A 27,723-nucleotide genomic window follows, 5' to 3' on the forward strand; every position below is an offset into this window, starting at 1 on the left:
TGACAACATGACACAACACATAAAAGTATATTTGTGCCCATTTAGATTTATTTCTGGACAAGATAATTTATATGCACTTTCTGTACAGTACAGATACAATACAAACAGGGACAAAAGTGGGAAATGGGCAAAATGAAAGCTATACAAAAGTAAAAAATGCATTTGAAATTTGCTGCCCGAATGAGCTATGTAATAAAAGCGTGATCATATCACTCAGTGTAGAGGACTCTCATCCATGGGTAATTAATTTTTCATGTTGTAACTGTTGATTTATTGCAGTCTAAGAGGCATTTTAGCTCATTCACATACCATACACATTCTTGCTTTTCACATACAGTTTCACTATTATCCACACACAGCATACTATACATAAATGCCTCTGCTTTAAGCTCTTGTCCCAGATGAGTGTATAATACTGAGAATGAATGATCAAAAGCTATGATAATACTGTACCTTATCTGATAAGCTACCACTCCCTCAAAGCTAAATATTATAAAAACTCCATTATGTATGCATTGTATTTCACCTCTTGGCTATCTGGCAGCTTAGCTATTATTGTAAGTACAAGAGAAGGAAAGAATAGCAATTCAAAACATTGTATTATTGCGGTGGAAATGCAAATTGCACTGGAGCATGCTCAAGCAAAAAAAAAAAGAAAAAAAAGGTCAAGCAAACAAGACAAAAGGGGATATAATCCCACTGATATTTTAAGAAATATAAAAATACAAGTAGAACTGTGATGCATATGCCCTCAAACCAGTTTACAGGATGATTTGGTCAATGCTGCCTGAAGCATGTTTAAAAAAAAGTAGAAGGCACAGTTCCCACATTGTAAATCTGGGTATACTGTATCACAACTAGTAAATATATAGTTCTATGTCACTTAAAAGTAAAAGTACAGTTTACTCACCGACTGTCCAGTTCTACCTATCTGTGGCAGTACCCAATCTACACTCTGCCATGAGTGCATATTACAGTGATGCACTGAAAACGGTTATTGACCATCTTACCGTATCTTCACCCTCAAACCTCACTTAAAAAACAACTAATGCAGAGAGTGTCTCCTCGCTGTCCATTAATGTAAATAATCCTCGAATGAAATTTACAGTGTATAGTGTTGAAGAAAACAAGATATCCCATAGTAGAAGTGCAGATAAATAATAATGTGACGGCATCACTAGTAAAACCTATTAGCCATACCTTATCCACAAGTGGTGTGATCTAAATAACTAATAAAATCTACTGTCACACTTGCACTTGAATGTTCAGAACAAGACATCCAGTGTTTACCTGCAGTGCTGTGGAAGCGTTTGCACCGTAAGTACTCAGAGTGAATTTTCACGGCAAATAAACTAATTTTTTAGTAGTGTAACATGTTCCTTGAAGTGATTTTTTTCCCCCCCTAATCACACTTCTGGGCCCTCTTGTGATAACATCAAATAATTCAAACATGCCAGTGTTGGCCATTTTCTCTTTCTCCTTATGAAAAAAGGGCCCATGAGTGCACATAAGGGGGCAGCAGTCCGCTAGTAGAAGATGGGTGCAGATCGGTCATCAGTGAAGTTGGGCCGGAAATAGACCTCCAGGGAACGGTCACTGTGGGGAGAGGAGGGGTGGGGCAAGGAACAGTGACAGTTAGGTTGAACACATTAATGGAAATTTTTTTTAAAAAAATCTAGAGATATAGAGTCAATTATATAACCACACCCAAAAAAATCTGCCTTCCTTAAGTTTTTTTTTTTTTTTTTTTTTTTTTTTACAGTAAGTTGAGCAAATGATTGCGTTATGTATTGTGAGTTTTAGCAAGCATGTAGTGAGAAAACTCTAGTAAAGTCAGAAAAGATCAATAAAAGCGAACCAAAAAGAGCTTGAAATAGACATGCATGCAGGATTAGTGTCTTCTCTGTATGATACTGTGTTACGGACACACACAAAAAGTGATTCTTTTGCAACCCAAGGCCTGCTGGACTGACAGAACCAAATGCTGCCACATCCAAAGAGGTCAAAGGACAGAAAAGACCAGTGATTCCCCGCATCCTACTGCAGCCAGACAGCCAATGACAGCATAGAAAACCAGGCAGTAAAAAGAGAGAAAGATAAAAGTGATTGGTTGGCTGAAAGGCGATGGAGGCTGGTGACTTACGGAGGTCCTGTTCGCTCAGAACCGGGACAATTCTGGACCCAAACTGGAAGGTAAAGAGAACCCTTGGGTTTGAATGGCTCATCTCTCAGATCATGCATGGGTCACATTTTGTAACGACACTGCTGGTTAGTCTGGTGCAAGATGAACATACTGTAGGTTGATAATAATAACTGTAACTGAAATGAGGGATGGAAAACAGAAATACACACTTCATGCACAACATGCTGTTTAGTATGCTCCTTTTCAAATCCAAAACTGTGAGGAAACATGTCTGCAGCTTGTCTTAGTGGGTGATTACTGTAAATGCAATGCGATCAACAGGCAGGTATTTCTGAAGTTCCAACTGCTTCAAATGTGTGTATCATCAACCAAATACCACACATACACAGGCCAGAAGTTCACTTGTATACAACCAAAACGGAGGTAAGCAGGCAGGCAAAGTTCGCATACTCACAAAACTGTACACAACACCACCACACACAGACAGTCTTTTTTTTTTTTTTATGGTGACACAGAGAGCAGCACGGATGCTATGGGTGTCAGGGAAAGGGGTAAGGATGAAACTGCATGCTTAAGTCACCGCCGTGGCTTGAAATGATTCGCACAAGGGTGGCAGTTTTGAAAAAAAAAAAAAAAAGGAATTCATTTAAACATTTAAGAAGAAAAAAATCTGTTCAGAGCTATTACTTTGAAACAGGAAGAATGTTAAACAAAACTGAAAACGTAATTGTCAGTGACAGAACAGATTTCTCGTCAGACCAGACTGTTTATTAATATATAGAGATATGTTTTATTTAGAATACCTTTGTAAAAAGTCACCATACATTCAAGGTCAATTTTTAGTATCACATTTTCTGGTATCCCTCCACAGCATGCATAAGATAAACACTTCAACTAATCAGTAGTTTCTCACTGTTTCTGGTATTTATTTTTTTTCTTCTTTTTTTTACAAGGACAATAATTGTTTTAAAAGAAAAGACCAAAAACTACATAGCCACTCAGGGAATACAATCATAAATAACACTGAGAGCTGCAAAAGCCGTGGTTGTCATTTAAACGCAAACTAATTCATAGCTGTTATTGAGGATAGTCAATAAAAGATTGAAGACCCCTCCAAACTCACTGTAGCATCAGAAAAAAAAAAAAAAGATCAAATTGAAGGTTGCTGGAGTGAGACATTTTATTTTAACTGACAAATCTGGCAGTAAGTCCAGCCAAGAATGGTGAAAAGAAGGATTCCGTGGGGCTTGAGGGTTGAAAGTTAATTTGAAATTTTATATTAAAAATGTTTTGCAATGCTCATAATCCAGTGCAATTTGGTGGACTGACGGAAACAAATTTTATATATATATATATATATGTATAGATATATATACTGTATATTCTTGAAGCTCAATTTGTAATTTTGCTTCAGTTGCACATAAAATATGTGTTTATTAGAAAAAAGAAAAAAAAAAAAACAGATGCAAAGTAAGGCATATGACACACACCCTCTGGACAGAAAATCAAATCTAGCACTGACACAAGGAAGCACAGCGCGACCTATGGGATCTCTCAGAAAAAGGAACATTGTAATCTGCTGCACAGCCTTACTTTGAACAAAGCTTTGAGCGTGTGTGTGTTGGCAGGGAGCTCGATAATACTGGGCCCATGTGTGCTTAAAAAGGCCATTCAGCCAGTGGCTTTAGTACAACGACACTGAAGTCTTTTGGCACTTGTACAGTACATGAACATGTCCTTTAGTTTGACAAAATGACACAACCATGTACATGCATGAAAGACAAGCAGTAGCAAAGGCAGTCTCTTGAGAGATCAGTCCATGATGGTGGACTGTGATCAGAGATAGAGTATTCAGAGTCCATATCGCTGCATGCCGAGCAGGTAGGCCCCGCTCTGGCTCTCGCGCTCAACGCAATCCTCCACCCACCAACCGCTACTGTCCACACCGACACCACCAGCAGCAGCACCCAGGATGGACGGAAGGAGGAAAGGAGTAACCCGGGGAGGAAGAGAGGACAGAAAGGAGGGATGAAACTGGCCTCTTCCACTTGGAGAAGGGGTGTGTGTGGAGGCAGAGGAGGAGAGGTGGAGATAAGTGGACAGGAGGGAGGCTAAGAGGAGGGGAAAGATGGGGAGGAAGAGGCCCCTGTGCTATCCGGAGCTGTCTGTGTCTGTCTGTATGTCTGTTCTCACACAGTCGAAATCAATTTGCCATCAGGACTGTCACTGTGGAACAAAGAGAGAAGGAAGCTTGCCAGGTCGGACACACTCAGAGAGAAATGGAGAAAGACAAGACAGGCACAAGGAGGCAGGGTAGAGTTTAGGAGAAGTGTAGGTAGGTGGGATCAAGAAATCTACTTTGCCCCACCTACAACTACAACTCCAAACACACCTGCCGTGATAAGGAAGATTGGACTTCCAATTCCCTCATCAACACTGTTTTTTTTTTTAATCCAGATAAGCCGGTTGGATATTATTGCCCATCCATATAAACAGACTTGAGCCAATGTTTTCCTCTGTCGCTCACTGAATGGTAGATAAAGCCTATACGTTACTGTTGATGAGAAAATCATCAAGTCATCTCCTTAGCTGGAGGGATGTAGTAATTAGTCTTAGATTAGTCTGTTGGGGTGAATACACCCTGCAGGACAGTGTTGTCTCAAAATACTGATTCAGAAAGAAAAAAACACATTCAGAGCAGACAAGAGTATGTAAAACAGCTTGGCACTGGTGCCCAAAGCTCCAGGCTGACAAGCAGTGATGACTGAGATGAGGTCAGCATGATGTCTACTGTCACAACATGTATTCCACCAGACACCAATACGAGTGCATTTACACTCTAGTCCATTTCTCTCGCTCACACACAGCGTCTCTCCCACAAATACACACATATACAAATATATAAACACACACACACACACACACACACACACACACACACACACACACGTACACACGGATGTACTCCCTGATTGGACAGAAACAGGGCACAGCATAATTCCTAACGCTAACCTCAAACAACCCTAGTGACTCAGCAAGGACTTGATAGGATTACAGTTCAAATATACTGGGCCAAGAGCACTCTGACAATAAACTGAGACACTCAGCCCGCTATACTGCATTCATTACTTTAAAGAGCTATTAAAAAAGTAAAATAAGCAAGAGCAAAGAGGAAAAGACAGAGGACACAGTAAAAAAAATATATATATTCAAAGGAAACACTGTGCATATCTGATGAGGTGGGGATTTTAACACTACAGCAAAATGAAATTCATTGCTTGAGCTTAATTAGAATCCTCATTAGTCCTACTTCATTTAGTTGATGGAAAGGAAATCAATGGCCAACTATTTTGATTATTGATTAATTGTTCATTTATCGAGCAAAAAAATAACCCCAAACATTCTTTGGTTACGGCTTCTAAGATGTGAGGATTTGCTGCTTTTCACTTTTTTATATCCTTATAAATTTAATATATTTGGGTTATGGACTGTTGGTCAGACAAAACAAATAATCTGAAGACGACTCAACAGGATTGTGATTGACATTAGTTAAGATTTTCTGACATTTAAGGATTAATCGAAAAATAAAAAAATAATAAAAAAAATTAAAGACAGCAATCAAGAATAAAAATACTCCAGCCCTACTCTACTCATACTATATAAATGTGTACTTTGTTTTTGACACTGCGTGGAACTGTAATAGGTTTGCCTCAGTGTTAACAAAATGCAGGAGTCTAACAAGGTGTCCCAAATCCATACGCCATACTTACTGCATACAGTATGTATTCAACTGTCATAATATACTCTTTCTGCAGCTAGGTACGATATCAAAGTACTTCCATATTTTGTGCTAGCATAAAATGATGCAATCAGACGTCAATCCATTTGGCACTTTGAGATGTCACTGCCAGTTGAATTTAACTGAGAGAAAGCTACAAAATAATTTATTGAGATTTCATTTGCATCTTTCTCAAGCTGTCTAATCACCATCTACAATTAATTTTATTTTCTGCAGCTGTGGGTAACTAGTCCATGTTCTTTGTGCATTGCATTATGACAATTATTACAATGGTGTGCATCAACAGCGCACTAACAAATCAAGCATTTTTCAGTATGCATACTGACTTTTTTGTGTATACTACATCCTGCTAAGAATTTTGTATGGAGCATTTAATTGGGACATAGCACATGTTTAGCCATTGCCTTGCTGTCTCTTGAGTGTTCAAGCATGTTGTAGCTCAGGTGAAAGAGACTGGCTCTCATGCCTTTGTCTTGTGATAGAGCACACCTTTCATTACACTTTCCAAGTCAAATGATTCAGATGTCAGCAGCAGTCATATAATTACTTAAAAGGAAGGTCAGAAAAGGCACTTACCTTGTGGCAAAGCGACCATCATAATCCTCAATAGCAGGCTGAAAAAGATCAAAAATAACATTTTTCACTTTGTGTGCATAGATACCTTGGATTGAAGTATGTGCTATACTTAAAAACATACACTAGGTGGAAGCAGAAACTAAGCAGAAGTCTGCTTTTCAGTTACTGCAGGATTACTCATATTCAATTATGCAACATAAAACTTAACCAGATGGGGGCTACAAATTAACTGAGCGAGTGTAACAAGTGTAAAATTGTATTGTTCACAGATACTACACATGTCAAATTGTACCTACCTGTGTGCCAAAGCCTGCCATGCTGTAGGGGCGTGGGCGGGACTGTGCTAGGCTCTGTGCCAGCAGTCGGGCGGTCAGGCCGTAGTCAGGGGTGGGCAGTGATGCATCACTCTCCAACAAGTTCCCTGTGCTGCTACTTTTCCCATGATGCAGGCTGGGACAGGAAGAAAATAAAGGCCTCAGACTTACACTCATTCGGGCTCATTTAGCTGACATGATGTATGATTGAGAACCGCTACATACTTCACTCTGAGCTTCTCATTGTCACTCTCAGGCAGCACACGTGTATAGGAGAAGGGGAACCAGCCACGCCTGAGAAAAGCGAAGACCTTGTTAAACTTAAACTCTACATTCACTGTACTTAAACACTGGAAACATATTTATCCAAAGACACAGTAGGGATTCAGGCAAAATAGAATAAATTAATATATTACTTACATTTTGTTCTTCTCGTTCTCCCCATAGTGCCAACCGTCGCGAGCTTCAGGCACTAGAAGGGTGATGACATCTCCCTCGGAGAAGCTGAGCAGGGTGCTATTATCACCCGCGGCGTGGGAGAAGATGGCCTGGACACGAGAGCGCCCGTTCTTTTCCAGGCCTGCTGCCATGGAGCTAGACCTGGGCAGGGTCCGTGTCTCTCCTTAGGAGTTTTGTAGACAGAGATAATGGTCAGAGACATAATATTCAGTCCCAGAGTCATAAATGCTCTAAATAACTGGAGTCTGCAGTGACAACTAAAGGTAACATTTATGTCTTTCTCTATGTCTTTCTTCCTGTAATGCTACTGTTTCTCATTAGATTCAAGCAGCGTTTGGATTATCTTCTTACCCACGGGGTTCTTATTCTTGGCGGGGGCAGGCCTGCGGACAGGGAGGGTGTTGGAGTAGACATCGCTGACCTGTCTCTGAGGCTGAGCCTGGGACGGGCCCTGCGCCTGGGTCTGAGGAGACGAAGGCCTGACTTGAGACACAGACATATTTCCTCCATCCGTCCAATATTCCTCACCGTGGACTCCTGTTGTCCCATTGACCATGGACATACCATCAGGGCCCATCAGCCTCTGGAATGAACCAGCGGACATATGGATTTATGAGTAAACAGAGCTGATGTGATATATTATGATTAACATATGCTGCATTTCTATTAATTCACACTGATTAAAAAAAAGATAAACTATAACTTGAGTTGACTTTGAAGAAATGTCAATTAAGAGTTCACCTGAGTCTAATCTGTCGGACTAGACTGAGATGAGTCATTTGTTCTGGTTTATTTTGGTCATCTGTATGAAGCAGTAATATACAAACTATAAGAAAAAGAAAAGACACAAAAGACAAATATGAAGCCTTGCATCTCCTAAACTCACCGCTGGGTGTCCAAGGCCACTGCCCATAAAGACAGCCAGCTCTGGAGGCACAGGAAGAGGCTGGGCTCCGGGGATGGGGTCTGAGATGACCAGGTTGGATTTGGAGGTATGCAGGGGGCTTGTGCCCCCAAGTGCGGCAGAGCCCATCTGCTGGGCCAGCAACATGGCCCTCTCTGGCAGCTTGTTGGGATCTGAACAGGCTTGTTGCCACACTGGAATCTTCTGGGTCAGAAGGTCTTTACCCTGCAAGGAGCAAGGACAGATTTGAGAAACAAAACAAAAAATAAATACAAACAGACACTATGCAGTATTACTGTCGGAGAAGTGAGTTTTTGATACAGCTGTAATGTGACAAGGGAAAAAAAGCATGAAGAATTTTCTTTGATATACCTTCAATAGCTCTCTATTCTGTAAAAAAACATTTAGTCCTCAAAGGTTTTTCCTTACTGTGTATCCTTGACCACTGCCCTTTGCACAACTATGATAATGTGCTGCGTGGGTGAGGCAGTGGGACAGGATAACATATAACCAAGCTGCCCACTGCAGTAACTCACAGCCTGTGGACATTGTTGTTCTTTCTACAAATATAGAGATAGAGTTTAATGGACAGAATGATTGTACAGTATACATGCGCACACACACACACACACACATACAAAACACAGACAATTTTGTCCTTTTGTATGTGTTAATTTGTAGCTCTCTCCATCTATTTCTGTCTCCATCCCTCTCTCTCTCTCACACACACACACACACACACACACACACACAGATCTTGCACTCAGACAAACACACACTAGGAACCCTCTGGGAGAGGGTTCTTCAGTTTGTTGAAGGTGAACTCTTCCCACGCACACCCCCATCCTGATTAATGACTAGACTCCATGTTGAAAAAGGATGCAGCCACGCAGTACACACACACACACACACACACACACACACACACACACACACACACACACACACACACACACACACACACACACAGAGAGAGTCCTCCTCTAGCCACATCTTCAGGCTGACAGTTCACGCCCACCAGTAATCCCAGCAGACTGATGTACTCTATTACCCAATAATTTGATATTCTCGAGTACTGGATAGGCGTACATGTGTAGTACACAAAGAGACAGACAAACCACAACAAACATTTCCTATGAAAAAAATACATTTGACTAAATAACGCTCCATAAACTTTGATGGTATGATATAGGGTGAATCTGGTTTCAAAGGTTCTTTGCTACAAATGTCAGCAGCAATGTGAAAATAACAAGGACCTGTCACAAAATGTTTCAGCGACTGTTGTTGTAAACAATATGGATAAGAAACAGTTAGCAATTCACGTCCTGTTCAGCGCACTGTGCTTTGATTTCTATCCATCTTGCTCCAGATTCAGCATTTTGATACCTTTTCCTATCAAGTTCCTTTTATGAACTGAGAGAGCGAGGCAGTTTGCTACACAAAAAGGTGGCCAGACGCTTGAAGGTGCAATGATGGATTACAGCTTCAGATATGCCTGTCAGCTGGGCATTGTCTACAGTCTTAATGAATTTTTAAAACGAAGAGGTCTCTATGAGCGGTCAAAGCTAATGTGACTTTGAATTATATATCTGCTAGTATGCGCTTTTTGCTGAACAATGGTCTAGAGCAGGTGAGTTTCAAATAAAATGGACATGACAGATGGAGAGTAGTCGGCTAGAGTCAACACAAAAGCACAAAAGGAAAAAGTTCAGTCTTGTAAACTGACCTATGTTGTCCAGCTCTGCACATTCATTTTGAACATAATAGACAGAAAATATGTACAAAGACCAAAAACACTCATGACAGACTAAGCTTGGTTAGTAACTGAGGTTATGTCCAGCAACAAAGCTCCACTGTGAACTGTAAATATGTCCTGATCTATCCTATGATATTCATGTCTGTCTTTATCATTCTAGGATAGTAGGAGATTTTTTTTTATTTTTATCCTCTTGGTGGTGAAGTGACCCTTACCTTGCCATGGTATGCGCTGCTGTTCTTGGCCACAGCACACTGGCGGTCCACCAGAAAGCAGTACCTGCGACGCTCCTCAGACAAGGCTGTTTTGTATCCCTCAGCGATGAAGGTATCCAGCTCAGTCTGCTTACTGCTGATGGTCTCCACAAACTAAAGGGGAACATACAATAACACAGGTCCACTTTTAAACACAATATCTACAGAGTTGTCCAATTTGTCCAATTATCGCTCATATAGAGTTTCTTGCTGAGACAGTGAGAAAGACATTTTGGTTATTGGTGCACAGTAGGTCCTTCATATCTTAGGAAAAAATGTCAAAGGACACATTTTACATTTAGGCCAATGGACAGAAGTTCTTATATAGACTTATAACTTGAACTTATAACTAAAAACACCCTGTTGCAAATTCACACAACACATTCACAACTGAATGGCACTCAGTACAGCACAGTCTTGTACTATCAATCACTGCATAGCTCCACTGGAGCAATAAGGGGGTTAAGTGTACCTTTGCAGTAACAGTAGTGCAAGAAGAGAGCCTTAGTCAGTAACTTTCTCTGGACAGACTTTCACTGCCAAGTGCTCCAGAGGCAAGGCAATCATGAATGACGATCCCACAGGGTGGAGAAGGAACTGCTCACTAAGACCCGCTAATCCATTTTACATGTTGGACAATAACAACAGCTAACAATAACAGCTGTGTTAATGTGTGTATAAGAGTGAGTAACAGTGACAGAAAGAGAGCGAGATCCAGTGCTGTCAGTTTGTCTTAGCATGAGCTCTCTAAAAACGGGAAATGTCAGTGGGAACTGTCTCACTGAGTTCACCAACAACACACACATGCACACATAACGGTCAGCGCAGTGGTGAGAAGCTACAGGGAGTCCTGTTTTGAAGAGGAAATGACATTTACTGTAGGTGTTTTTTAATGAGTGTGTGCATTCACTGTATTTACAAAAGCAGAGTTTGAATGTTGGTAGATGCTCGCTGAAAGTTTTAGTTAGTGTCTTAAAGTAGGCCAACTGAACTGAGACCAGCTTCATGGCTTTGATACTGTGACATCTGCTGATAAATACTGACCCAGAAGAGTGTGTTATATTCACTTGCGTTTGTTTGATTTGGCATTTGGTTTGAATTTCATTGAGGGGTATGCTTCTCATTTACAACCTGAAGCAAATAAGCATGCACACAATTTTATGTTGGTATACAAATAATGCTGGCTTTTTAGTCTCTGTGGGAGAAAAGAGAGAAACATAAACCGTAGTGTTGGGTGACTTGTTGTTGCTGTGGTGTGATTAATAGTTCAGCTTTTCCCAGAGCATTAGATACGATTTCAGGAGGTTTCACATTATATTCCACAAATACTGATGAAAACACTAACGAAGTATCTAAAGTTGGAGTACCTCCCTGCGGCCAAATGTAAAATACTGTGGTGCCACCACATAGTTCAGATGCATTTCATTTAGTACCACCAGAGAACACTACTTCCTCACTGCCAACAGCCCCGAGGTTACTTCATTGGAATTTCAAGTGTGGGGGAATATTTCAAGTGGTTAAATGATACTGAACACAAACAATTTGAGGAAAGGCCTTCTGCTTATTGTACCAACCAAGCACTGGAAGAAATCTACCTAAATTATTACACAAATCCACTGAGACAAGTTGTCAAGTCAAGCAAGAGAAGGATGAAAGGATGATAATAGATTTGGGCGGTATCTATTTGTTCATACCTTCCTGACATTTCACTGGGGTATACAGTATATGTATGTATGACATTGTCTAGCTTACAGTGCTGTGTGGATAATATGCAGTTAGCCTACTTAGACAAGTCTTGCTCGGTTTAAATACTTATGGCCCATAGAATAATGACGAGATATGAAATAAGTGCCCTTATTCCATAGATTCTTACTGGAGGATGTGGTGACACTTGTTGCTGTGGCGGATACTGACACATCAGTGGGCTGAATGGAGATGATGTGCGGATGGTGGTGGCAGACTGGCAGTTGAATAATATCATGTGGCTAAGTCATCTCAAGATAAAGTTATATGTGGTATTTGGGACTAAACCCAAAATACTAATACAAATATGGCAGTCGCCATCTTCGTCAGCTCAGCTGCCTGTTCCACCAGTAGAGACTGACCTCTGGTGGCGCGTGCTGTGCACTACAATACGCCTCAATAAAGGATCTCTGTATCACTTTAATAGAAGGAAGAGCGTCTGTATTTTTGACAGTATTGAAAATCATACCTTCGGGATTTCTTAATACCCTGGTACAGTATAATACACTGATACCGCCCAAGCCTAGGTGTTAAATCCCCTTTTCTCCAGAGAGCAACCTGACCTTATTCTGTTCTTTCTGTACACCTTAAGCTCAAATTAAGAGCTTTGAAACTGGTTCAGTTAGTTCTATTTCTTTCAAGGCACAGCATTCAGTTAAAGACCCGAGCATTGCCTCAATGCGGTGGGTTGGGAAGGGAGGAGCAAAGTCATGCTACTGTAGATATGCCACCGGAGCTGCCAAGTTGAAATCTTTTTTCCGCCCCTTGTCATTTTCTCTCCTGTGTAAAAGTTAAAGATAGTGATTTTGTTTTGGTATGAGTCATACCCCATACTGCAGAGAAAGAATAAAGAAAGAAGGGAGAAATATGCCATGGTGAGAAAATGTCTAGCGAGCGCACACACACAAACACGCACACACACACACTCCGGCAATAACATTTGTGAATGGGTCTTACATCAAGGAAGCAACATAACAACCATTTAAAGATCACAGCCAACTTGGCTGCTCCTTCTCTCTCTAAGTCTCTCTGGTGGAGTGACCCTTCTGTTTTCTTGCAGCCTCTGACTCACAGTCTGCTGGCCTCTCTAGCACTTCTAAGCAGAGCTAATAGGAGCGGCTCAACCAGTGTGCCCTCTCCTCTTGTCAAATCCACATGGCCCAATTCTCTAACCATTTAAAAAGGTCACCAAAGTAACCCAAGACAATGAGTGCAGTGGGAAAAGCCAAGGCAGACACCAGCCACTATTATAACCGAGTGACCTCAGGTTACATCACAGCTAGAATGACTTGTTTTACAAAGGTTATGAATATAAATGAAACCTGCATTAGACCTAAAGAGAACAGCATCACCGCCTTTTTGTGAGTATCCCTTTACGTTGACATATTCAGGGCAACATCTTAATAAACCAACAAAGTATGCACTATTTATCGCACTTCCCACCAACACTGTTTCCAGTAATTGCAAGTACTGGGAAAGAAGGGATTCACACCCTTAAAAAGGCAAAAACATAGGATTCACAACAACAAAGCTGTTTATATTCTCTTTCGTTCCTGTGGGGATTCAGAAGCTTTTCCCTGCACAGTAAAAAGCTGCTTAGATCTGCTAATCTGTTCCTTCATCATCAGCACTCTTTGGAATCAGAAGAATTGTATTGTAATGCTCCAGGGCACAACAGAAAACACCTACACCTACAGTGCATGCATGAATATACTGCATGTGTGTGTTTGTCATTGCTCATCTCCTGCGCTTGCACGTCAATAACACCTTTTTTCTGCATCTGTATGAATGCATGCATCTGATTCCAACTTTTCAATTTTTATGACATCAAGCTGAAGAAACTGAACTTATCAGACAGCTTGTGACATTAATACAGAATCCTGAACTCCATCTCTTTCTCTCTGTCTGGACTCTTATTAACAGCCTATGCAGTGTAAAGGAGTTTGTCTAGATGAAAACTCTTTCTACAGTACCTTGGTCCACTCCACTGAACTACATAATGAGCTGATTAGCATTTTGGCAGGGGCTTTGCCCATTGATGAGATGGCACAGTGAAAGTGTCTGAAGACAAGAGAGAATAGGGAGGGGGAGGACAGATAGGCAAAGAGACAGACAGAGAAGTGGGAGAGACAACAGCAAAAAGTGAGAGAGGGAGGGAGGGAGGGAGAGAGAGAGAGAGAGAGAGAGAGAGAAGGAGGGAGAGAGCGATGAGGCTCTCAATGAGATGCGGTCGCCATCTGTGTCTGCTGCCAGACTGCGTTCAGACATCCTTTACTTTTTAATGAAAAGAGAGAAGATTAAAAAAAAAAAAAAAACTTAGTGCTTCTCATCTGCTAAAATAACACAGATGTGGTGGGAGAGGATGAAATCTTGAGCAACTTTTACTTGCCTCCTAGCACCCATTCTGGTCCGCATAAATTAAACTTAACACTTTTAGGCTAGATATTTGTAATCAGTCACTATCTAAGCATTTCTAGGTGGACGAGCATCATTGTGCAGCGCAGGTCTTGTGAGAGTGCAGAGGTCTCTCCCTCTCTGCGTTTCGTCTTCCCCCGGGGGGAGAATCCAGCACAAACGGGTTGACTTTTCTCCCACACGCCCACAGCTATGATATGATCAGTGAAAGTGAGCAGGCAGAAAAAATGAGAAAGGGAGATTAATTTTTCTTTTCCCTGCTAACTGACTGTACGTTATGAGTCCAGAGCCTGATGAGCTTGTTCCTCTGCACAGATGGGCTCAATTGATGAGTCATACAGACTCTGCAAACGTGTGAAGTAATTCTACTACTCTGGATGTCCAATATGCACCAATTTAAAAACGTTGGGTTTTTTGTCATGCTATTGGTTGGGCCTAAGAATGGTGATGTCGATCCCTCCATCTACTCTTGTCCGCAGCAAGACATTGTATTATATCAACTAATAGTGTGGTATCCTAGTCCCCATAAGTTAAAGCCTAAAGCTTTTGGTGAACCCTTGACTTCTGTCTGGTGCTACCATCAGTTAATAATATCTCAGCACTTCAGTCATGCCACTGTGTCTTGAAACCTTATGACAGCAGTCATAAGGTTATATGTCTAAGGTTATTCTATGAAATCTTCTGTTAACATTAATGGTTCCCAGAGGATGAATGCTGGTGATTTTAGTAACTCTCTGACCCTCATAGGCCAAATCATAAATTTTAACACATGAAATATAAAAATGCCAAGATTATCAAGAAATGCCAAGAATATGAATCTTTCCTTTGTGGAAACTGTATGAGCTTTCCTCTTGCACCATTAGGACAAAAATTTAAATATTGCAAACAAGGCCTTTCATTGTTTTTCATATCCCCAATCTTCAAATTAGTCCCACTACTCATAAGGCTCTTTTGTGGTATAATGAACATTACCACCTCTAGGGGCCCTAATCAGGTTTTAGACTTGTAAGTTGAGTTATTTAAAATATTCCTGTTTATGTCCTACTAGTTTTCAAAATATGATGCCTGCATTCCTGTTTCTGTTCATCAAATTGTGCTTAATGTGATACTAGAAAACAAAGAGAGGTCTAATTATCCAAAACATGAGGCATGATTAGACAGACAGGTACAGTATGTGTAACAACTTTCCATTCTTGACTGAGATTTTTCTGGTTTAGTGCATTCAAACACCCCTTCCAAACAATTCCATGCAAAACTAGGCCACTGCACACACACACTGCAGACTTTGATGCCTTCAGATGACACTTTATCTCCACATGGCACCCCTGACACGGTGGAACAAACTCAATATGACACCGCAGTCAGATCAATCCAGCACTGCCATAACCATCCCAGCACAAAATGCACGCATGTGTGTTTGTGATTGTATGTTAACTCTGGAAAGAGGAGGTGTGTAAGGAGCGAAGTTTTTGTACCTAATGAACTCTACAAAATATTCAACAGTAAGTGTTGATAGACACATGTTTCTGGTGCAGCTATCGATCTGATTCTGTCATTGCCTGACTTCACAGCCACACCAAGAGCAGCTCAGTAATTACCCTGCAAGCCTTGACCTGTTTGAGATTTTTTCCTCCATCCCTCCAGGCAGTCAGACTTCCAGTTTCCAGTGAAACCCATGTGAAGGAGCAGCAGTCACACTGATGCCATTTTCTGCTGTGTCATTTTTCACAGTTTGACAGTAACGCTGGCTACAGAACTAAACAAAGACACAACACCACAGCGAAGGCCTACAATAGGGGGGGTTAACACAGATGGTGTATTTGCAGACCCACGTGTGTGTGTGTGTCTATGTAGACAGAGTACACTGTGGCTACTTCCCCTGGCAAGTAGGCACTGAAGTGATGGAAAACTAAATGTGAAAGATAAGTAATTATGTTATGTCTAACGCTGAAGGGCTGATGCGTGCATTAAACTAATTTCAACTCATCAAAATTCATTACACTTAAGCTGCTCTGTCAGAGGTTGCTTTGCTATGGAAATAATCCCATAAATGATGACTCCAAAAGCAAACACTGCTTTGATCCCCCAGTCGGTCAGGTGACTGTTTTCGGTTTGACACATAACCTTTTTGACAGGTTTGAAATGTTGGCTGTCTAGATTCCTGGAAACGGAAGAGTGTGGCAAAAAAACCTTGTTCTCGATTAAAAAAAAAAAAAAAAAATGTCATCAAACATTTCATCCACACGTTACAGTAGTTACACAAGCATGCACTTGAATTGGGTTTGCTCAATTGCACACATGACATGTTCATACAAAGCTCTCCTTCAAGCCTTAGCATCACAAAAATGTCAATATTAACACTTACAGCAGAATCCTATAATAAACAACTGCGAGTAAAGTTAGTTAAGAAGACTTAATATAACACTTAAATACTGACAAAACAATAATTACTCTTCTATTTATGTAACCAAATTCTCTGATATTAAAACATTGGTAAATAACAGCATTCTGCAGTGAGGTTTTATTTTGAACTGTCATAATATCTTTAGAAGTTGGCCATCTAATCCACTCCTCTTTGGATAATTGAGTCAGCTATTTTGTGGTGTATATTTTTACTCATTCTATTAAAACCCTTTTAAAACCCTTATATTTTCCTCGTGTGTGTCTGTGTGCTTGCCGCATGTGTGTAGATGCACTAAAGATCAGCCGGGGCACACGATTCATAATCAAACCTCCACTATTTGCCCTCCCACTCAGGGCATTTCGTCGCCACTGCCTCCACCCCCATCCTCGCTGTTTTGTGCATTTTACTTTACTTTATGAAGAATAAAGTCATTATTTTGCAAGACTCATGAATCCAACAGTCACCCACATGCATACAAACTCAAACTAAAATTAAGTGCAGCATTGCTACAAAACTTGAGAGTCTTATATTTTCTCAGTTTTGTGTCCTATGATTTTGGACCTTTTTCACAGCAGACATTTTGACATGAAAGCAGGAAAAGCACAAGTATGATTAATGACGTTAATGATGGCTGGATCCCATTTCGCTTTTTTCTAAATTCATGACCCTTGTATTGATGATGATGCATGATGGTTCACCAGTAAGGCCTCATTGGACACCTAAATGGAACTAAGCCACCGTTAATGATTTTCCTGCTATGATGCGTCAAAATATCTGCTGTGAAAAAGGTCGATTTTTCCAAACTGATGGTCATCTGAGGCATCTTCCTTCTAATCGAGTCCTAAAGTTATAATAGGCTCCGTGCAAAACCCCAGCAAGAGGCTCACCTGCATCTCCTTCTCTCCGTACTTGGAGGGGTTCTTGCTGCCCTGGCTCTTCCTGCGCAGTTTCTTCAGTTCAGCCTGGCACTTCTCCAGACTCTCCCCTTTGCTTTTGTGTTCCATCTGGTATTTCTTCAGGGCAGCCTACATGGGGCAACAAGCAGTGCACAAGAACAAAATTAGACCTCTTGTGGGACCACAAATTAAAAAAGCCAGGGTGAATACATAACAGCGTTGCCAGTACTTTTTCAAAAACTTTTTAAACTAATTTCCAAGCTTACAAAGATTCACTTGATTCAATTATCTTCACTGTACTATGGAAATTACCTTGCAGAGTGTTGAACCTTGCTTGCTATCTAGGATTTTACCTTCATTACTGTTGTGTGGTACTTCAGATGCGAGCAGGGATTGTTTTGAACTCCTTGTGGAGCGCTATGACATCCGAGAGCAGTCTTTTTAATGAAAGGAACAAGCAGATTCAGATGATCCTTTACAGGCGTAATGTTTGCTTATTATTTCTCTTCTAGGTTTGATTATGCAGCAACACATCTCATGATTGTGCCTCTTAAAACATCTACCGTAACTGATAACTAATTTCAAGCAGGTTTCAAGTAGATTTCGGTGAAATAAACAGAAATCAGTGGCAGCCTGGAAAGTTAAAACAAATGTGTTTTTGTAGAACGAGCAAAACGACCGGCCTTGTCCTTTTTACATCCAAAATTAATTTAATTCATTTAATTTGCTTATTTAATTATTTATTTATTGAGAAAAACAGCTTTGTTTCCGTGCTGTACTAGCTCTGTTGCTATAGTAACTGTGTCTGGTGTGACAAAGCTCATGTGGTTTCAGTATGAGGCGAAATTGGCGGAGGAGAGCTCATGCATGAGGGTTCAACACCCACATTTGCATACTGTAAGACATTTAGGATGAAGGTATCCCTCTAGGTATTGTTTGGCTGAAAAAGGAGCAGAAAAGAAGCCGGAAGACTGACACTGACCAGACTGAACTTCACTGGAAGACTAACAGTATGACATACTGTGTGGATTTCATAACAGAGGAGGGTTGTATAAGCTCTGTAGGCCTGAACTACACTGGAAACCTCTTCTAGCTACCTCACAGAGTTTTCCAAGGATTAACTGTGTTTAGCTTTCTCAATCACTGAGTGCAGCCAATGTTTTTTCTTAATTTTATCTACTGTTAATCAATTTTCCAAGTCAGAAACTTTGATTTGTTCAATACATTTCCACACAAAATCAACAAAACATTCCTTTACACAGGTGTCGTCTTTGTAACCATATAACAATGACTCAACAATAACAATGAATCCTCTCATAGTCTTCGAGGTAAAGCAGCACAACCAATATGGCTTTCTCTGCTATTCATATCTACAATTTCATTCCCAGAAATGGAGTTTCCCCAGTTGAAAATCAGCAGCATATCACAATAATGGCTAAGAGAAGACAATATTGGCTACTGTGAAAAGTTTGCCTCTAGTTTGCTGGGTCATATTAGGTAAACAAGATAATATCCCAAGTATCTGCCTCACTGAGCTGGAATGCTGCTTCTAATTAACAGAGCAAAAGCCTGTTGACTTTTGTTGCCAGTGCCCGTATCCACAACTCTCAATCACTGGCTGCTACTGCAGACAGATAACAGCTTGATTCAATCTGATTAGAAACAGAGTGGACAGTGGATGAACTTTGGTACACTTGGAGAATCTGACCCTTATCTGTAAAGGCCGATCTGCCAGAAATCCTTCTCTTCGTTGCTAATCTATGTGCTGTTTTTGTAATTTAGGTTTATGCCTAAATTCTGGCCTCAGTGAATGACTGATGAGTGTTGTAAAACCCCGGGTAAGCCATTATGTGAGACAAAAGAAGAGAGATAAGAGACAGAGGGAGAACAGAGAGAGATGCACTGCTGGGAATAGAGGAACACACACACACACACACACTTCAGTCTTGGAAAACAGAAAGCTTTGAACAGAGTCAAAATTTCAGATGATTAATTCACAAAGTCTGAAGCAAAATGATTGCTATTATCACTGCGGCAGATCTGTAGGAAATTCATTATAAGTAATGGATGTTAAAACCTCAGGGATATGCTGAGATAAAAATGTCTGAAATGGTTGATGCATCAGAACTAATGTAGGAGGCTTGTTGAAGCTTGGAGAATATTCTTGCGTGAAACATTTCCATACATTTTCCACTTCAATTTAGACAGCAAACACAAATTTGGCAGATGTGTAGAGTCAAAAGATTACTTGGAGATCAGGTAGAGAGAAACACTCACGACTTTCATTTGAACTAAACCTGACACAGGATCGGATATTAGTGATAAGTCCCTCTGTTAACTTAACACGCATAAGTGACTCATATACAACCTTCTGTCCATTTAATATTAAAACCAATATTGTATCACGTGTGTGTGTGTGAGTAGCTGTGCCGCAGCAGTGCCGTTCTACACTGAGGCTGCAACCCACTCATTCTAAAGATATCACATGTAGACCAGCTCCATAGTGCTTACACACACACCAGGAGGGGTTTATTATAATCAGTCTACCCTTGACGGGTGAGTAGACATGAAATGTTATTTCAAAGCATCTCTTTTCACAGACGCATCCTCTCTAATTGTCTTAGAGACAGACTCTGATCGAGATGTTAAAACACAGCTTCACCTCCATCTCTGTTATCACTTCAGTCAAATTAAGCCGTAATAGATCTGACGTAACATAACATAAAGTACTAAAATATGGAGCGCACTTATTGGATCGCGGCTGGCTTTGGGAGAGCGAGCCAATCAGATACTCACAGTCAGATAACGAGCATCCAGGTCCACCTTCTTCTCCAGCTCAGAGAGAAGCTCATTGTGGAAGGATTTCAACTAGGGAGAAAAGCACAAAAACAGTTAAATAACAGTAATGAAAGATATGTCAATGACAAAATCATAGATGCTGCATGTAGATACAGAGGGTTCCACGTTAACTTGTGTACAATAGACCAATAAGCAATTAAATTACATATGCTATCCTCATTGAATCAGTTACTGAATAAATATTTACCAACAAAGTCCTGGCCTGTGAAGCCTCTCTCAGTTTGCAAATCAGAGTCACTGTTACTGATTCAGTGCTATCTGACACAATATTTAGTCACTAGATTGTAAACTGACCTGCCTGGAGAGCCAGCAAGATATTTTAAATATCTGGTAACATTAACTTCTATAAATGTATTGTTAGCTATAACATCAGTTATGCAACAACAGTTTACCTCTGTTGGTATTGTTTTATTTCCCTTTGGTCAGAAAATGTTCTTAATGCATAGATTTTTTTTTCCAAATGAACTAAATGGAAAATCTAAATTTAAGTTAAGTGGTCTTGATGTGTAACAACAATATATGTGTCTACATTTATTACATTAATCTTCAATCTTGAATTGGCTAACTCAGACTGATGAGGCATCACATTGTGCAGAGTGAGAACTATGAATCTTTTTTGAGGAATTTGACACATGTTGGATGAGATAACTCTGGCAGTGCCAGTGTGGAGAACAGGAATGATTATGTACATAGGGGCAGTGAGTATAAGATGGAAGTAAAATTAAGAAAGACTTGAAAAAAAAACAATGAACATATCCTTTAGAGGCTGCTTAAATGAAGGGGGAACACACCATAATGAACTTGATGCCAACTGTGGATAACGCAGCAAACAAGCATATTTCCCAGGATGCCCCACTCTTCAATTAACTCACTTTCATCCCCAGCCACCATCTGTGTTAGGCATAAGGGTTTATACGAACTCAGCATGTCTGTTCATTCAATATGAGTTCATGTTCATTTAATTGCCGTGTATCCATTGCACTGCCCACAGGGCTTCGAGAGCTCAGAGACAAAACTGTGGGACTGCAGCTAACAATTATTTTCATTATTGATTGATCTGTAGATTATTTTGTAGATTAATCAATTAGTCGTTTGGTCTATAAAATGCAAGAAAATGGTGATAAATGTCCAAGATGCAACCTCAGTTGTCTTGGTTTATCTTAATCAACAGTCCACAACCCAAAGATATTCAGTTTACTATCATAGAGGACTAAATAAACCAAAAAATATTCATGTTTAAGAAGCTGGAATAAGAACATTTTTGTATTAATGGACTGTCAGAATGGTTGGGGTTTAATTTTCTGTTGATCGACTAATTGTTGCAGCTCTACAAAACTGTGTTACAACTGTTCAGGAGCATTATGGAAGCCATATCGCCAAACTAAAATGTAACACTGTTAAAATAGCTTACCTCAACAATAAGCTTTTTCAACGTTACATTTATACAGACCTTTTACATAGCCTGAGTTTTATGGGGAGTGCTGTAGTGTCAAATAACAGAGCTAAAAACCCTTTGAGCTCAGAATACCAACCATCTCCTCTAGCTGCACTTGAATCTGTCTGTGGACCTCAGCCATCTGGAACAGCACATCCCCTGCACAGAGAGAAAGAGGGAGACGAGGAGAAAACACATGAACAACACTCAGCGGCACAAGCATCTCTAGAGCAGAGAAAAAGAGAGGAGAAAGGTAGGAAACTAGAAGAGGAAAAGAAGAAACACAGAAAGCATAAAAGAGAAAGAGAGAGTCCCAGCGTGCAGAGCTCATGCAGAAATACAAGACACACAAACATACAGGACAAGTGACTTGTAACTAGGACAGTGAAGAACATGATGGAAGTTGGTTTTTGGTACAAGATAACAGAACACAGAGAAAATGAAACAATAACAAGTAAATGGTAAGTAGGAAAAATGAAATGAAGTGAAAAACAAAAAAACAAGCTGAAGGAGGCAAAATGCTTAAAATCAAATTCTGGTTCTTCAAGCGTGTAAGTACTGATGTCTCGTGGAGATCAAACATATTGCCTTTCTTTCTTTGATTAATCTAAACGTCAGGCAATGAGATTTCTAAGAAGAAAAAAAGAAAAAAAAAACACCTCAAAGAAAGGTTAAAGTCTCCACACAAAAAAAAAAGGAGTAGAAAAAGAAAAAAATAACCAAAAGGGAGGGTATAAAGAAGGTCATGCAGCTACCGTAGTGAGAGTTTTTTATTTTCATATACCTACAGGCTGCCTCTTCTGAATGTGCAGTGCATTGTCAAGAAAAGGAACACAAAGAGCTACATTGAGCGAAGGACACATATACATCGAGACCTGGTGGAAAGACAGTGTGACACCTACAGAAAAATGAGACACACACAGATTTCCCTGACCAAAAGGTCCAAAGCCCTTTAGTCTTAGCCGTATAAAACATATGAGATGATTGCTATTGATTACATTCAATTATTCACATTTCCATTAAATATGAATTACTATGTATTGATGGTTTTGTCACCTCTGGTGTATAAAACAAACATCAAAAACTTCAGTAAGTAAAGAAGAGAAGTTCAGTGAGTGACCACTGATACGAAGCTAAACAGAATTGTGACAGGTCATATTTTGGTGTCATTAATTATGAGGTTTATTACATTTTAGTAAATGAAGAACTGAATGAATTAGAAGAAGTGGACCACTCTCAAACATAGGACTGAACTTTGGTCAAATATAATCTATTACAGTTTCCCTACAGACCTTTTGAAAAACAAGCATTTGTGGCTGAGCAGGAGCTACATACTGAGGCGTAGCACATCATACTGTTGCACGCTTCACCTAGTGGTGTGAGCATAACAACCTTCATCTAAATGTCAGGAAAACAAAAAGAAATAGTAATAGGTACCCTGTCAATTCAGCTCCCCATCCTCATCAATAACGAAACAGTTGAAATGATTGATAGCTTCAAATGTCTCGGACTCACACTGGACAATGAACTCAATTTCGACCAGCATACAAAGGACTATCAGCCATCCATAAACCTGAAGGACGCGATGTCGCCCCCCCCCCCCTCCATCTCCTCCTACTGTTGTACCAAAGTATTGTTCGATCCATTCTGCTCTACTGCTCCACCAGTTTCTCCAAAATGGTTTCTGTCACAAACCAGGTCAAACTCACACGCATTACCAACACTGCTGCCAAAATAATAGGTCTCCCCACACCCAACCTCTCAGAGCTCAATTGTAAGGCCATCACCAGCATTGCAGATACAACAGCACAGGACATTACACACATACTCAATTCACTATACTGCCCTCTGGGCACAGGTACAGGTCCCTGAGGTGCACAAGGGATTTGGCAAAAGCCAGGTACCCTCAGCCTTAGCAGCCCTAAACAGTGTGACTCACTGAGGGAACTACCAGTTTTGTTTTAATGTTGTTTTGCTTGTTGCTGTTGTGTTGTATTTCATGTATTTCCGTCTGTCATTGTTGTGTGATGATGTGTGGAAAGTGTGATGCTGATTTTCCCTGTGATGTACGGTGCTATTAAGAGGAATTTCCCCCAAGGGGCAATACAGGTTAACTAATATTTGTTTCTTCTCGTTTCACACTCCCCTGCTGTGTCGTCCTTTGAAAGCTGGAATGTAAGAGAGAACATCTCAACCTATCTCCAAATACTTCATGAGTGAAACCAGAACTAACTGTTGAAGTGCTTTCAGTTCCAAACTTTTAGTCTTCACTAAAGAGCGTTGGAGTGGTTTCCCGTCTCAACAGACAGCACGTATGATGTAAATTGCTGACAGACAGACAACACTGAAGTGACTGTGATGGAGTTGACTTTAACTTCTCAAAAGTTAAAAAAAAAAAAAGGGACATAAAAGCAGTAAAGCTGGTTGGTGCTTTAGAGAGTATGGAAGAGGGAAAAGCAATATGTAATTTAAACAATGGAGTACTTTGACATTTTTGTAGTGAAGTCAAACAGTAAATTATAAATAATAATATAATTATTAGTTGTTTTTTTTAGTGTAAATTCCTAAAGAGCCAATGATATCAAAAACTTTGGACAATCATGGACATTATAAAGCAGTGACTTAACTATTAAGACTAATATAAATATTGACTTTTACTACTTTGTAAAAATCTATTTTAACCATCTTGTTGACGTGTTCATTGTGTGTAGGGCTACATCCAAAATAGTGTTTCTTTTTTATTTTTAATCACAAGCTAAATTCAGTGCACTCCCTGCCCTTACAACCTGATAAGCTCATCCCTGTATGCCAATGACAACCAGGCCTTTTGCCCATGTGCAACCTGTCTGCTGATCTTGTGTCTCACAGGAGCAGAGAAGCAGGCCAAAGCATCCTGTCAGTTCCCAGCAGGCCTGCTAAGCAGCTTACAGATACTCATCCCTGATCACAGCCCTTCAGGCTCAGAGAACCCCGGCATTCTGTTGGCGGCCTTAACTAGCTGGATCAATTAACAAATGAGCAGCCATCACTATATCGCACACACGCACATACACACACACACACACACACGTGAAGTGAACTGGCAGTAGGACAGGGTGTTTGCAAGTAGCCAGAAAGGTAAAGAATGAATCAATCTGTGAGAGATCTCATCTTGTCATCTGCAGTTTCATTACTGCAGAATGTACGATGCCAAAGCACAGGGAGGGAAAAAAAAAAAAAAAAAAAAAAAAAAAAAATCACACTTTGGCAATGCAAATAGTTACCATGGCAACTTCGATACCATATCGCACAACAACAGTAACGGAAAATTGGACTGAAACCTTCAGGGGCATTTAACAGCAGAGAATTCAATCAAGAATCAATAAAAAGGCATAATGAGGAAAATTTAAATGTGTTTTGCAACATTATTGTTTCATAAAGGAAATATCTGCCAGGCATGACACAACCTGTGAGACTTAGCGTAAGAGCTTCCAGCCTGACGAGGATATCCGCATACCAGCTAAAAGCGACGTGACAGACAGGTCTATAGTCACGGTGACAAGCTTATGAACAAGAGCAGAAACACGCACTCTCTTACACACACAGATACACATAAGTACACACCAGTAAATAAACCCCCAAAGGCTTGTCATTATTGTATCAATATTTCCCAGCTTGCTTCAACCGCGCCTGTGTTCCTGGCTGAGAGAAAACAATAGTTCCTTTGTGGGGAGGTGAGCTCAGGTTGATCTGCACCTGCAGCTCAGCAACAAGCAGCCACACGCCTGCAAGCTTACTGAGTCAGAAAAGGAAGCACGGACGCAGGACTTAGGTGCATATGAACAGACTGTCCCCTGAAATATGACATCATCCTGTGTAGTTGTATCGACTGCTTGTGTAACAGCAGAGATTGGTACACCCACACAGGTAGAGAAAGAGAGACAAAAAGAGAGAATAAGAGAATGTGGGCTATGGAGCAGCAAAAAAAAAAAAAAATTAAAAAAAAGTGGAAGTTTGCTATGTTGAACAGAGAGAACAAGAGAGACAGAGATGGAGGGAGGAAGAGAATGGAGGTGGATGGAGAGACACTGAATCACTGGTGAAGGTCAAGCCGGATTCACTACAGGTTGTCATGGAAGCAGGATAATGCTAGGGTCGTTGCTATGGGAGAAGTTGCAAGATGAGGGGCAGCAGCTGAGAAGTGTTGTGTTAAAAAATGCTGCTCAAAAGATCTCCACCCTTACTATCAGCTATCATTACATCAGCCTCTACACTTCCCTAGGGAGGAAAGCAGAGTGAGTCCCATCTCTGTAATCTGTGTACAATAAGTGTGTGTGTGTGTGTGTGTGTGTGTGTGTGTGTGTGTGTGTGTGTGTGTGTGTGTGTGTGTGTGTGTGTGTGTGTGTGTGTGTGTGACTAAAAGTGATGTTAAAGCCTGCCTACCTGGCATGCTAAGTCACAAGGGAGACAAACAAGTGGGCAAGAATAATGGGGCAGCGGGATAATGTGCGAGACATAGATAATAGCTGAGAGTCTGGGTGGCCGCGTGAGTGTGTAGGTGGATGCGTTTGTGTACACATGTGCAAGTATAATTCTCGGTGAAAAAAACACAACATTTAAACACAGTTAATCTGAAATTTGAGGGCAGCTTTTCCTTACAGTTTATCCTCTCTCTCCCTCACACACACACTTTGTGAAATGGATGATAAACCCAGTTTGAACTGTTCTCCCACTTTACTCATTCATGTCTCAAAGAAGAGAACTATTGACTGCATATATGACATGTTGCTAAAATTGGAAGCCCAGCCATCACAGCTGTTCAACCTACTAGCCTAATATAAGTTTGTCCAGCAATGGTGTCATGCATTTAGGCCAAAATGAAGACTTACCAGGAGAAATAAAAACAGAAGTGGGCCAAAGAGCAGTTTCAAGTAATCTTGACATTTAGTCTAAGAAGGTCTCAGGTACAGCAGGTTGTCACGCATTGTCTACTGGATAATACTGTATGTAGCAAATTCAAACCATCTGGTATTAGAGAAACAACATCTTTGCCTCGTTTTAAGCATCTGTTCCACTAGCCTTGACCACATATCTTCAGACAGAAGATTTTTTATGATCATTTTTTTCTTAAAAAAGAAAAAAACAAAACAAAGCATGATAGTGCAGTTTTCTGTCCATATTCTAAGATAAAAGGAGTGTTTCAGTGGCTAAAAATTGGGTCTTAGCCAATGGCTCTCAAAGCCTCACTAGCATTGCAGTTTTTGAATGATTAGGTGTTTAAACTTGATAAAACTTGACAGTAAGTTACACAAAATACTTCTGTCCAGAAGTAGCTACTAAAATATTTTAGAATAAGGACAGAAAGCCCAAGTATCAGCTTTTAACTTTAGTTATAATCATGACAAAAGAAACCAAACTGGAAGAAGGGTGAGACTTTGGTTATCTATTTGGCTAAAGCTATCAAAATGCAAACATTTTATAATGTGTCTGGTCTCCAATCCATTAATTCCTGCTATTATTAGGCATAGCTTAATCATTTTCATCATGTTGCTGAGGTCATGAGATGTACAGTTACTCTGGCAGCGCAAGGGTAGTGACACCCCATGAAAATAACTTAATGACAATAAAACCTGACCTTACAGTCATGAAATATCAACGCATCATTCATCTATCCCATTGTCTACCCTGATTAAAAAAAAACAAAAAACCTTCTACAGCAAGAGGTTAATAACAGAAACCTGTGCAAGTCTGCAAAAAGCAATCATGTGACATGACTTAAACCCTTAT

The 27,723-nt window shown here is 40.3% G+C and overlaps 1 protein-coding gene across 5 annotated transcripts in view; it reads right to left on the reverse strand.

Annotated features, from left to right (window-relative positions):
* Nucleotides 1-26: 26 nt before the first annotated feature.
* The window catches only part of baiap2a (BAR/IMD domain containing adaptor protein 2a), a 51,934-nt gene continuing 24,237 nt past the window's right edge, over nucleotides 27-27,723 (reverse strand). The window contains exons 4-15 of one of the 5 annotated variants that reach the window (XM_042393577.1): nucleotides 22,055-22,116; nucleotides 20,460-20,531; nucleotides 17,655-17,792; nucleotides 10,167-10,319; nucleotides 8,178-8,420; nucleotides 7,643-7,874; nucleotides 7,253-7,454; nucleotides 7,058-7,126; nucleotides 6,815-6,968; nucleotides 6,519-6,556; nucleotides 2,144-2,186; nucleotides 1,508-1,596 (exon numbers count right to left, since the gene is read on the reverse strand). In XM_042393577.1, the coding sequence (XP_042249511.1) occupies nucleotides 2,159-2,186; nucleotides 6,519-6,556; nucleotides 6,815-6,968; nucleotides 7,058-7,126; nucleotides 7,253-7,454; nucleotides 7,643-7,874; nucleotides 8,178-8,420; nucleotides 10,167-10,319; nucleotides 17,655-17,792; nucleotides 20,460-20,531; nucleotides 22,055-22,116 (1,391 nt within the window). In that variant the 3' untranslated portion in view covers nucleotides 1,508-1,596; nucleotides 2,144-2,158. The other 4 variants (XM_042393574.1, XM_042393575.1, XM_042393573.1 and 1 more) reach the window with 4 other exon arrangements.

The sequence above is a fragment of the Thunnus maccoyii genome, chromosome 18 (assembly GCF_910596095.1).
Source record: "Thunnus maccoyii chromosome 18, fThuMac1.1, whole genome shotgun sequence".
NCBI classification, from domain to species: Eukaryota; Metazoa; Chordata; class Actinopteri; order Scombriformes; family Scombridae; genus Thunnus; species Thunnus maccoyii.